Source organism: Oncorhynchus masou, unplaced genomic scaffold (genome assembly GCF_036934945.1).
Source record: "Oncorhynchus masou masou isolate Uvic2021 unplaced genomic scaffold, UVic_Omas_1.1 unplaced_scaffold_3518, whole genome shotgun sequence".
NCBI classification, from domain to species: Eukaryota; Metazoa; Chordata; class Actinopteri; order Salmoniformes; family Salmonidae; genus Oncorhynchus; species Oncorhynchus masou.
The window spans coordinates 1-12,187 of record NW_027009925.1 but is presented as its reverse complement, the minus strand read 5'-3'; the positions used below and the strand labels follow the sequence as shown (position 1 = coordinate 12,187).

The 12,187-nt window shown below is 45.5% G+C and overlaps 1 protein-coding gene across 1 annotated transcript; it reads right to left on the bottom strand.

The window, feature by feature from the left end:
- Nucleotides 1-265: 265 nt before the first annotated feature.
- Nucleotides 266-11,164, bottom strand: LOC135534522 (aminopeptidase N-like; the record flags this gene model as incomplete). Its single annotated transcript, XM_064961479.1, has 5 exons — nucleotides 266-522; nucleotides 1,571-1,652; nucleotides 2,207-2,347; nucleotides 4,546-4,713; nucleotides 11,058-11,164. Coding segments are annotated over 5 exons (651 nt in total), but the record flags the coding sequence as incomplete, so codon positions are not given.
- Between the last annotated feature and the right edge of the window lie 1,023 nt (nucleotides 11,165-12,187).

The window sequence follows — 12,187 nt, the reverse complement described above, 5'->3', positions numbered from 1 at the left end:
AGGAGAGGAGAGGAGAGGTGTTGGTCCCTGACTGATGAGGAAGGTAGTCAACTGAAGGAGAGGAGAGCTCTTCTCCTTTCCCTCTCCCTCCTCTCCTCCCCTCTTCCTGTCTTGTATAGTTCCTCTTTAAAGACGGATTATAAAGCTGAACCTGTCTGATTTAACACTCTCCTGACTCAAACTCTACTCTCTCCTTTTTTTTTACACAAAACAATATATTCTATATATTTTTACAATGTAAACTTTATTGGTTCTGGGTAAAAATTTCAGGCAAATATTTCAGAAAAATAATGAATTCCACATGATGAAACACTAAATGCTTGTATTCTCCACATATGAATTGAAACTCCAAACAGTCCACAAATACGTTTATGTTGAATTATCAGTGAACCATTTGTAGACGTCTGCCTTGTTCTCTGCAACCCACTTCATGTTGGCTTTGGTTCTCTCCAGGGCCTGGTCCACTGCTAGTGTGGCTGAACCAAAACCCTGCTCTGCATTCTCCTCAATGAACTGCTGCAACTATAAGACCACAGAATGGACAGGCTATTAACACAGTATTAATCTATTGGACCAGAGAATGGACAGGCTATTAACACAGTATTAATCTATTGGACCAGAGAATGGACAGGCTATTAACACAGTATTCATCTATAGGACCAGAGAATGGACAGGCTATTAACACAGTATTAACCTATGGGACCAGAGAATGGACAGGCTATTAACACAGTATTAATCTATTGGACCAGAGAATGGACAGGCTATTAACACAGTATTCATCTATAGGACCAGAGAATGGACAGGCTATTAACACAGTATTAATCTATTGGACCAGAGAATGGACAGGCTATTAACACAGTATTAATCTATTGGACCAGAGAATGGACAGGCTATTAACACAGTATTCATCTATTGGACCAGAGAATGGACAGGCTATTAACACAGTATTAACCTATGGGACCAGAGAATGGACAGGCTATTAACACAGTATTCATCTATAGGACCAGAGAATGGACAGGCTATTAACACAGTATTCATCTATAGGACCAGAGAATGGACAGGCTATTAATCATCTATTTCTGAAGGTGAATGGACATCTGGCCCATGTTTGTCTGAGAGTTTCTGTTTCCTAGATGATGACAGTATTAATCTATAGGACCAGAGAATTGACAAGCTATTAACACAGTATTAACCTATGGGACCAGAGAATGGACAGGCTATTAAGACAGCATAAATCTATTTCTGAAGGAGAATGACCATCTGGCCCATGTTTGTCTGAGAGTTTCTGTTTCCTAGATGATGACAGTATCCACCTTGATAAAGGTATGTTTTACTGAAACGTTGTTTAATAGATCCATTAAATGTTTGGAAGCATCTGGACCACCAGTGTTCTGCCGTTTTCCTTTTCGTTAACCAGCATTTCTTTCTCTCTCATTATACCTGTTAACACGTCAGGAGGTTACACTCTTATTATGTTAATTATAGCAGCGTGACATCACCAACCAGGAAGTGGACGTCTGGGGTTGGATCACAGTCACACAGAGACACAGAAGCTCTGAATGGGTTGTACCTGTTTCAGTTCAAACTCTGAGGAGAAGCGCCTGGTGATTCCATCAATGAGCCGTGCGAAGGACAACGATCCCCCTCCATAACTACAAGATGAGGAGACATAAATACGGTCAACATTCAACACATTAAAACGTAATTGATAAAATCCCAAGCCAGTTGGCTCTGACAAAGTCCCAAGCCAAAGACTGGCCTACAACATGACCCTATATTGTGTAATATATAGTGATTAGGTGCCACTACCCTTGACCAGAGGTAGTGTACTATATGGGGATTAGTGTGCCACTAAATTTGACCAGTGGTAGTGTACTACATAGGGATTAGGGTGCCACTACTTTTGACCAGTGGTAGTGTACTACACAGGGATTAGGGTGCCACTAAATTTGACCAGTGGTAGTGTACTATATAGGGATTAGGTGCCACTACCCTTGACCAGAGGTAGTGTACTATATAGGGATTAGGGTGCCACTAAATTTGACCAGTGGTAGTGTACTATATAGGGATTAGGTGCCACTAAATTTGACCAGTGGTAGTGCACCATATAGGGATTAGGGTGCCATTTGGGATGTAAACATTAGAATGAATAACTGCAGTGTTCACATCAGACAGATGCATTATATAAATGTTGGATCCTACTCACTCATTAAATAAGTGGTTCCAGTTGGTTCTGACAAAGTCCCAAGCCAAAGACTGGCCCACAACATTACCAGCAATGTACACAATGGTGAATGTGGCGTCCTGTTTCCGAATCTTCTCTGGATCCAGACAGTAGTTCAGATACCTGAAACCCAAACACACAGATCAGATCCATCCTGAATGATCCTGCACAACTACATTGATCAACTAATACTATTTGATTCAAACACACTGCATTGCTTTGACCAGAACCCATTGGGCACATAGTGGGCTCATAGAGGGCACATAGAGGGCTCATAGAGGGCTCATAGAGGTCTCATAGAGGGCTCATAGAGGGAACATAGAGGGCTCATAGAGGGAACATAGAGGGCACATAGAGGGCTTATAGAGGGCACATAGAGGGCTCATAGAGGGCTCATAGAGGGCTCATAGAGGGAACATAGAGGGCTCATAGAGGGAACATAGAGGGCACATAGAGGGCTTATAGAGGGCACATAGAGGGCTCATAGAGGGCTCATAGAGGGCTCATAGAGGGAACATAGAGGGCTCATAGAGGGAACATAGAGGGCACATAGTGGGCTCATAGAGGGCTCATAGAGGGCTCATAGAGGGAACATAGAGGGAACATAAAGGGCTGATAGAGGTCTCATAGCGGGCTCATAGAGGGAACATAGAGGGCACATAGTGGGCTCATAGAGGGCTCATAGAGGGCTCATAGAGGGAACATAGAGGGAACATAAAGGGCTGATAGAGGTCTCATAGCGGTTTCATAGAGGGAACATAGAAGGCACATAGAGGGAACATAGAGGGTACATAGAGGGAACATAGAGGGCTCATAGAGGAACATAGAGTGAACATAGAGGGCTCATAGAGGGCACATAGAAGGAACATAGAGGGCTCATAGAGGGAACATAGAGGGCTCATAGAGGGAACATAGAGGGCTCATAGAGGGAACATAGAGTGAACATAGAGGGCTCATAGAGGGCACATAGAAGGAACATAGAGGGCTCATAGAGGAACATAGAGGGCACATAGAGGGAACATAGAGGGAACATAGAGGGCTCATAGAGGGAACATAGAGGGAACATAGAGGGAACATAGAGGGAACATAGAGGGCACATAGAGGGAACATAGAGGGAACATAGAGGGCACATAGAGGTCTCATAGAGGGCACATAGAGGGCTCATAGAGGGAACATAGAGGGCACATAGAGGTCTCATAGAGGGCTCATAGAGGGCACATAGAGGGCTCATATAGGGCACATAGAGGGCACACAGAGAGCTCATAGTGGGCACATAGAGGGCTCATAGAGGGCTCATAGTGGGCACATATGAGACCTCTACCCCTCTACCCTGGAGACCTCTACCCTGGGGCGGCAGGGTAGCCTAGTTGTTAGAGCGTTGGACTAGTAACCGAAAGGTTGCAAGTTCAAATCCCCGAGCTGACAAGGTACAAATCTGTCGCTCTGCCCCTGAACAGACAGTTAACCCACTGTTCCTAGGCCGTCATTGAAAATAAGAATTTGTTCTTAACTGACTTGCCTAGTTAAATAAAGGTAAAATAAATCAAATAAATAAATAGAGGCCACAGAGGGCACATAGAGGGCACATAGAGGGCACATAGAGGGCTCATAGAGGCCACATAGAGGGAACATAGAGCAGTAGTGCGCCGTAAATAAGGAATAGGGTTCAATTTGGGACACAGTCTGGGTCCTCTTCACCTGTTCAGTAACCAGGGAGCCCTGGTGCAGGCCAGAGGTCATCCTCACCTGTTCAGTAGCCAGGGAGCCCTGGTGCAGGCCAGAAGTCATCCTCACCTGTTCAGTAACCAGGGAGCCCTGGTGCAGGCCAGAAGTCATCCTCACCTGTTCAGTAACCAGGAGCCCTGGTGCAGGCCAGAGGTCATCCACACCTGTTCAGTAACCAGGGAGCCCTGGTGCAGGCCAGAAGTCATCCTCACCTGTTCAGTAACCAGGGAGCCCTGGTGCAGGCCAGAGGTCATCCTCACCTGTTCAGTAGCCAGGGAGCCCTGGTGCAGGCCAGAAATCATCCTCACCTGTTCAGTAACCAGGGAATCCTGGTGCAGGCCAGAGGTCATCCTCACCTGTTCAGTAACCAGGGAGCCCTGGTGCAGGCCAGAAGTCATCCTCACCTATTCAGTAACCAGGGAGCCCTGGTGCAGGCCAGAAGTCATCCTCACCTGTTCAGTAACCAGGGAGCCCTGGTGCAGGCCAGAGGTCATCCTCACCTGTTCAGTAGCCAGGGAGCCCTGGTGCAGGCCAGAAGTCATCCTCACCTGTTCAGTAACCAGGGAGCCCTGGTGCAGGCCAGAGGTCATCCTCACCTGTTCAGTAGCCAGGGAGCCCTGGTGCAGGCCAGGGAATACATCAGCTTGTCAGCCTCAGAGGCAATGGAAGCCTCTCTGTACATCCTCCAGGCGAAGTCCCACTCCTCCACCCCTCCTGCTGCGATGGCGCTGCAGTACACCGTCTGCCTCAGGTTGGGGTGAATCCTGGACCATACAATGTAAAAGAGATCATCACATCAGGGTTGGGATCAATAACAGCCTTCAACACTAGGGTTGAGATCAATAACAGCTTTCAACACTAGGGTTGTGATCAATAACAGCCTTCAACACTAGGGTTGAGATCAATAACAGTCTTCAACACTATGGTTGGGATCAATAACAGTCTTCAACACTAGGTTGGGATCAATAACAGCCTTCAACACTAGGGTTGGGATCAATAACAGTCTTCAACACTAGGGTTGGGATCAATAACAGTCTTCAACACTAGGGTTGGGATCAATAACAGCCTTCAACACTAGGGTTGGGATCAATAACAGCCTTCAACACTAGGGTTGGGATCAATAACAGTCTTCAACACTAGGGTTGGGATCAATAACAGCCTTCAACACTAGGGTTGGGATCAATAACAGCCTTCAACACTAGGGTTGGGATCAATAACAGCCTTCAACACTAGGGTTGGGATCAATAACAGTCTTCAACACTAGGGTTGGGATCAATAACAGCCTTCAACACTAGGGTTGGGATCAATAACAGCCTTCAACACTAGGGTTGGGATCAATAACAGCCTTCAACACTAGGGTTGGGATCAATAACAGTCTTCAACACTAGGGTTGGGATCAATAACAGCCTTCAACACTAGGGTTGGGATCAATAACAGCTTTCAACACTAGGTTGGGATCAATAACAGTCTTCAACACTAGGGTTGGGATCAATAACAGTCTTCAACCTTCAACACTAGGGTTGGGATCAATAACAGTCTTCAACACTAGGGTTGGGATCAATAACAGCCTTCAACACTAGGGTTGGGATCAATAACAGTCTTCAACACTAGGGTTGGGATCAATAACAGCCTTCAACACTAGGGTTGGGATCAATAACAGCCTTCAACACTAGGGTTGGGATCAATAACAGTCTTCAACACTAGGGTTGGGATCAATAACAGTCTTCAACACTAGGGTTGGGATCAATAACAGCCTTCAACACTAGGGTTGGGATCAATAACAGTCTTCAACACTAGGGTTGGGATCAATAACAGCCTTCAACACTAGGGTTGGGATCAATAACAGTCTTCAACACTAGGGTTGGGATCAATAACAGTCTTCAACACTAGGGTTGGGATCAATAACAGCCTTCAACACTAGGGTTGGGATCAATAACAGTCTTCAACACTAGGGTTGGGATCAATAACAGCCTTCAACACTAGGGTTGGGATCAATAACAGTCTTCAACACTAGGGTTGGGATCAATAACAGCCTTCAACACTAGGGTTGGGATCAATAACAGTCTTCAACACTAGGGTTGGGATCAATAACAGTCTTCAACACTAGGGTTGGGATCAATAACAGTCTTCAACACTAGGGTTGGGATCAATAACAGCCTTCAACACTAGGGTTGGGATCAATAACAGTCTTCAACACTAGGGTTGGGATCAATAACAGTCTTCAACACTAGGTTGGGATCAATAACAGCCTTCAACACTAGGGTTGGGATCAATAACAGCCTTCAACACTAGGGTTGGGACAACAGCCTTCAACACTAGGGTTGGGATCAATAACAGTCTTCAACACTAGGGTTGGGATCAATAACAGCCTTCAACACTAGGGTTGGGATCAATAACAGCTTTCAACACTAGGGTTGGGATCAATAACAGCTTTCAACACTAGGGTTGGGATCAATAACAGTCTTCAACACTAGGGTTGGGATCAATAACAGTCTTCAACACTAGGGTTGGGATCAATAACAGCCTTCAACACTATTGTTGGGATCAATAACAGTCTTCAACACTAGGGTTGGGATCAATAACAGCCTTCAACACTAGGGTTGGGATCAATAACAGCCTTCAACACTAGGGTTGGGATCAATAACAGTCTTCAACACTAGGGTTGGGATCAATAACAGTCTTCAACACTAGGTTGGGATCAATAACAGCCTTCAACACTAGGTTGGGATCAATAACAGTCTTCAACACTAGGTTGGGATCAATAACAGCTTTCAACACTAGGGTTGGGATCATAACAGTCTTCAACACTAGGTTGGGATCAATAACAGTCTTCAACACTAGGTTGGGATCAATAACAGCCTTCAAACACTAGGGTTGGGATCAATAACAGTCTTCAACACTAGGGTTGGGATCAATAACAGTCTTCAACACTAGGGTTGGGATCAATAACAGTCTTCAACACTAGGGGTTGGGACAATAACAGCCTTCAACACTAGGGTTGGGATCAATAACAGTCTTCAACACTAGGGTTGGGATCAATAACAGTCTTCAACACTAGGGTTGGGATCAATAACAGCCTTCAACACTAGGGTTGGGATCAATAACAGCCTTCAACACTATTGTTGGGATCAATAACAGTCTTCAACACTAGGTTGGGATCAATAACAGCCTTCAACACTAGGGTTGGGATCAATAACAGCTTTCAACACTAGGTTGGGATCAATAACAGTCTTCAACACTAGGGTTGGGATCAATAACAGTCTTCAACACTAGGGTTGGGATCAATAACAGCCTTCAACACTAGGGTTGGGATCAATAACAGTCTCAACACTAGGTTGGGATCAATTACAGCTTTCAACACTAGGGTTGGGATCAATAACAGTCTTCAACACTAGGGTTGGGATCAATAACAGTCTTCAACACTAGGTTGGGATCAATAACAGCCTTCAACACTAGGGTTGGGATCAATAACAGTCTTCAACACTAGGGTTGGGATCATTAACAGTCTTCAACACTAGGGTTGGGATCAATAACAGTCTTCAACACTAGGTTGGGATCAATAACAGCCTTCAACACTAGGGTTGGGATCAATAACAGTCTTCAACACTAGGGTTGGGATCAATAACAGCCTCAACACTAGGGTTGGGATCAATAACAGCCTTCAACACTAGGGTTGGGATCAATAACAGTCTTCAACACTAGGGTTGGGATCAATAACAGTCTTCAACACTAGGGGTTGGGATCAATAACAGTCTTCAACACTATGGCTGTGATCATTAACAGCCTTCAACACTAGGGTTGGGATCAATAACAGTCTTCAACACTAGGTTGAGGAGGAGGAGGATAGGATAGAGAGGACCCTCCTGTCTCAGCCTCCAGTATTTATGCTGCAGTAGTTTATGTGTCGGGGGCTGGGGTCAGTTTGTTATATCTGGAGTACTTCTCCTGTCTCAGCCTCCAGTATTTATGCTGCAGTAGTTTATGTCGGGGGGCTGGGGTCAGTCTGTTATATCTGGAGTACTTCTCCTGTCTCATCCTCCAGTATTTATACTGCAGTAGTTTGTGTGGGGGGCTAGGGTCAGTTTGTTATATCTGGAGTACTTCTCCTGTCTCATCCTCCAGTGTTTATACTGCAGTAGTTTGTGTCGGGGGGCTAGGGTCAGTTTGTTATATCTGGAGTACTTCTCCCTGTCTCAGCCTCCAGTATTTATGCTGCAGTAGTTTATGTGTCGGGGGCTGGGGTCAGTTTGTTATATCTGGAGTATTTCTCCTGTCTCAGCCTCCAGTATTTATGCTGCAGTAGTTTATGTGTCGGGGGCTGGGGTCAGGTTTGTTATATCTGGAGTACTTCTCCTGTCTCAGTCTCCAGTATTTATGCTGCAGTAGTTTATGTGTCGGGGGGCTGGGGTCAGTCTGTTATATCTGGAGTACTTCTCCTGTCTCAGCCTCCAGTATTTATGCTGCAGTAGTTTATGTGTCGGGGCTGGGGTCAGTCTGTTATATCTGGAGTACTTCTCCTGTCTCAGCCCAGTATTTATGCTGCAGTAGTTTGTGTCGGGGGGCTGGGGTCAGTCTGTTATATCTGGAGTACTTCTCCTGTCTCAGCCTCCAGTATTTATGCTGCAGTAGTTTATGTGTCGGGGGGCAAGGGTCAGTTTGTTATATCTGGAGTACTTCTCCTGTCTCAGCCTCCAGTATTTATGCTGCAGTAGTTTATGTGTCGGGCGGCTGGGGTCAGTTTGTTATATCTGGAGTATTTCTCCTGTCTCAGCCTCCAGTATTTATGCTGCAGTAGTTTATGTGTCGGGGGCTGGGGTCAGTCTGTTATATCTGGAGTACTTCTCCTGTCTCAGCCTCCAGTATTTATGCTGCAGTAGTTTATGTGTCGGGGGCTGGGGTCAGTCTGTTATATCTGGAGTATTTCCTCCTGTCTCAGCCTCCAGTATTTATGCTGCAGTAGTTTATGTGTCGGGGGCTGGGTCAGTTTGTTATATCTGGAGTACTTCTCCTGTCTCAGCCTCCAGTATTTATGCTGCAGTAGTTTATGTGTCGGGGGGCTAGGGTCAGTTTGTTATATCTGGTGTACTTCTCCTGTCTCAGTCGCCAGTATTTATGCTGCAGAAGTTTATGTGTCGGGGGCTGGGGTCAGTTTGTTATATCTGGAGTACTTCTCTGTCTCAGCCTCCAGTATTTATGCTGCAGTAGTTTATGTGTCGGGGGGCTGGGGTCAGTCTGTTATATCTGGAGTACTTCTCCTGTCTCAGCCTCCAGTATTTATGCTGCAGTAGTTTGTGTCGGGGCTGGGGTCAGTTTGTTATATCTGGAGTACTTCTCCTGTCTCAGCCTCCAGTATTTATGCTGCAGTAGTTTATGTGTCAGGGGCTGGGGTCAGTCTGTTATATCTGGAGTACTTCTCCTGTCTCAGCCTCCAGTATTTATGCTGCAGTAGTTTATGTGTCGGGGCTGGGGTCAGTCTGTTATATCTGGAGTACTTCTCCTGTCTCAGCCTCCAGTATTTATGCTGCAGTAGTTTATGTGTCGGGGGGCTGGGGTCAGTCTGTTATATCTGGAGTACTTCTCCTGTCTCAGCCTCCAGTATTTATGCTGCAGTAGTTTATGTGTCGGGGGCTGGGGCTCTAGTTTTGTTATATCTGGAGTACTTCTCCTGTCTCAGTCTCCAGTATTTATGCTGCAGTAGTTTATGTGTCGGGGCTAGGGTCAGTCTGTTATATCTGGAGTACTTCTCCTGTCTCAGCCTCCAGTATTTATGCTGCAGTAGTTTATGTGTCGTGGGGCTGGGGGTCAGTTTGTTATATCTGGAGTACTTCTCCTGTCTCAGCCTCCAGTATTTATGCTGCAGTAGTTTATGTGTCGGGGGCTGGGGTCAGTCTGTTATATCTGGAGTACTTCTCCTGTCTCAGCCTCCAGTATTTATGCTGCAGTAGTTTATGTGTCGGGGGCTGGGGCAGTTTGTTATATCTGGAGTACTTCTCCTGTCTCAGCCTCCAGTATTTATGCTGCAGTAGTTTATGTGTCGGGGGGCTGGGGTCAGTCTGTTATATCTGGAGTACTTTCCTGTCTCAGCCCCCAGTATTTATGCTGCAGTAGTTTATGTGTCGGGGCTGGGGTCAGTTTGTTATATCTGGAGTACTTCTCCTGTCTCAGCCTCCAGTATTTATGCTGCAGTAGTTTATGTGTCGGGGGCTGGGGTCAGTTTGTTATATCTGGAGTACTTCTCCTGTCTCAGCCTCCAGTATTTATGCTGCAGTAGTTTATGTGTCGGGGGCTGGGGTCAGTCTGTTATATCTGGAGTACTTCTCCTGTCTCAGCCTCCAGTATTTATGCTGCAGTAGTTTATGTGTCGGGGGCTGGGGTCAGTCTGTTATATCTGGAGTACTTCTCCTGTCTCAGCCTCCAGTATTTATGCTGCAGTAGTTTATGTGTCGGGGCTGGGGTCAGTTTGTTATATCTGGAGTACTTCTCCTGTCCTATCCGGTGTCCTGTGTGAATTTAAGTATGCTTTCTCTAATTCTCGCTTTCTCTCTTTCTTTCTCTCTCTCGGAGGACCTGAGCCCTAGGACCATGCGTCAGGACTACTTGACATGATAACTCCTTGCTGCCCCCTAGTCCACCTGGCCGTGCTGCTGCTCCAGTTTCAACTGTTCTGCCTGTGATTATTATTGGACCATGCTGGTCATTTATGAACATTTGAACATATTGGCCATTTTCTGTTATAATTCCACCCGGCACAGCCAGAAGAGGACGGGCCACCCCATAGCCTGGTTCCTCTCTAGTTTTCTTCCTAGGTTTTGGCCTTTCTAGGGAGTTTATCCTAGCCACCGTGCTTCTACACCTGCATTGCTTGCTGTTTGGGGTTTTAGACTGGGTTTCTGTACAGCACTTTGAGATATCAGCTGATGTACAAAGGGCTATATAAATACAGAGGAGAGGATGAGGATGAGGAGAGTGAGAGGAGAGGAGAGGAGAGGAGAGGAGAGGAGAGGGAGAGGAGAGGAGAGGAGAGGAGAGGAGAGGAGAGGAGAGGAGAGGGAGAGGAGAGGAGGAGGAGAGGAGAGGAGAGGAGAGGAGAGGAGAGGGATCTCTGTACGTGTTGTTCTCGGGCGTTTTCATCCAGTCTTTGAACCAGCCTGTAGTCAGCTCACAGCCTGCTACCCTGTACTGCAGGCTATAGAGATGGCATTCACCTGGTTGTACCTGGAGACGGGAGGAAAATACAAATGAAACAGAAGAAACTCTTAATGGTATACTGACCTCACAACTTCTGACTTATTGAGTCCATTCATGATAATGGATGAGAACAGTCATTTTGAACTGACTGAGTGTTTTGTCTTCTAAAAATAGTTTCTAACTATCGTGACATTTTCTCTTTGTATCCATCAACTTTGTGAAAGGTAGACGTCTACTTCGGTCAGTGTGTTTCTCAGGAATCTTGGTCCAGTCAGCAGTGATAGTCTTGAAGTGGTTGAAAAGAGGCGTGACTTGTTTATTGAGGTAAGCCTGAAAGATAAGAACAGAACTCGCTGTTTATTGAGGTAAGCCTTGAAAGATAAGAACAGAACTAGCTGTTTATTGAGGTAAGACTGAAAGATAAGAACAGAACTCGCTGTTTATTGAGGTAAGCCTGAAAGATAAGAACAGAACTCGCTGTTTATTGAGGTAAGACTGAAAGATAAGAACAGAACTCACTGTTTATTGAGGTAAGCCTGAAAAAGATAAGAACAGAACTCGCTGTTTTTGAGGTAAGCCTGAAAGATAAGAACAGAACTCGCTGTTTATTGAGGTAAGCCTGAAGGATAAGAACAGAACTCGCTGTTTATTGAGGTAAGCCTGAAAGATAAGAACAGAACTAGCTGTTTATTGAGGTAAGCCGAAGGATAAGAACAGAACTCGCTGTTTATTGAGGTAAGCCTGAAAGATAAGAACAGAACTCGCTGTTTATTGAGGTAAGCCTGAAAGATAAGAACAGAACTCGCTGTTTATTGAGGTAAGCCTGAAGGATAAGAACAGAACTCGCTGTTTATTGAGGTAAGCCTGAAAGATAAGAACAGAACTAGCTGTTTATTGAGGTAAGACTGAAAGATAAGAACAGAACTCGCTGTTTATTGAGGTAAGCCTGAAAGATAAGAACAGAACTCGCTGTTTATTGAGGTAAGACTGAAAGATAAGAACAGAACTCGCTGTTTATTGAGGTAAGCCTGAAAGATAAGAACAGAACTC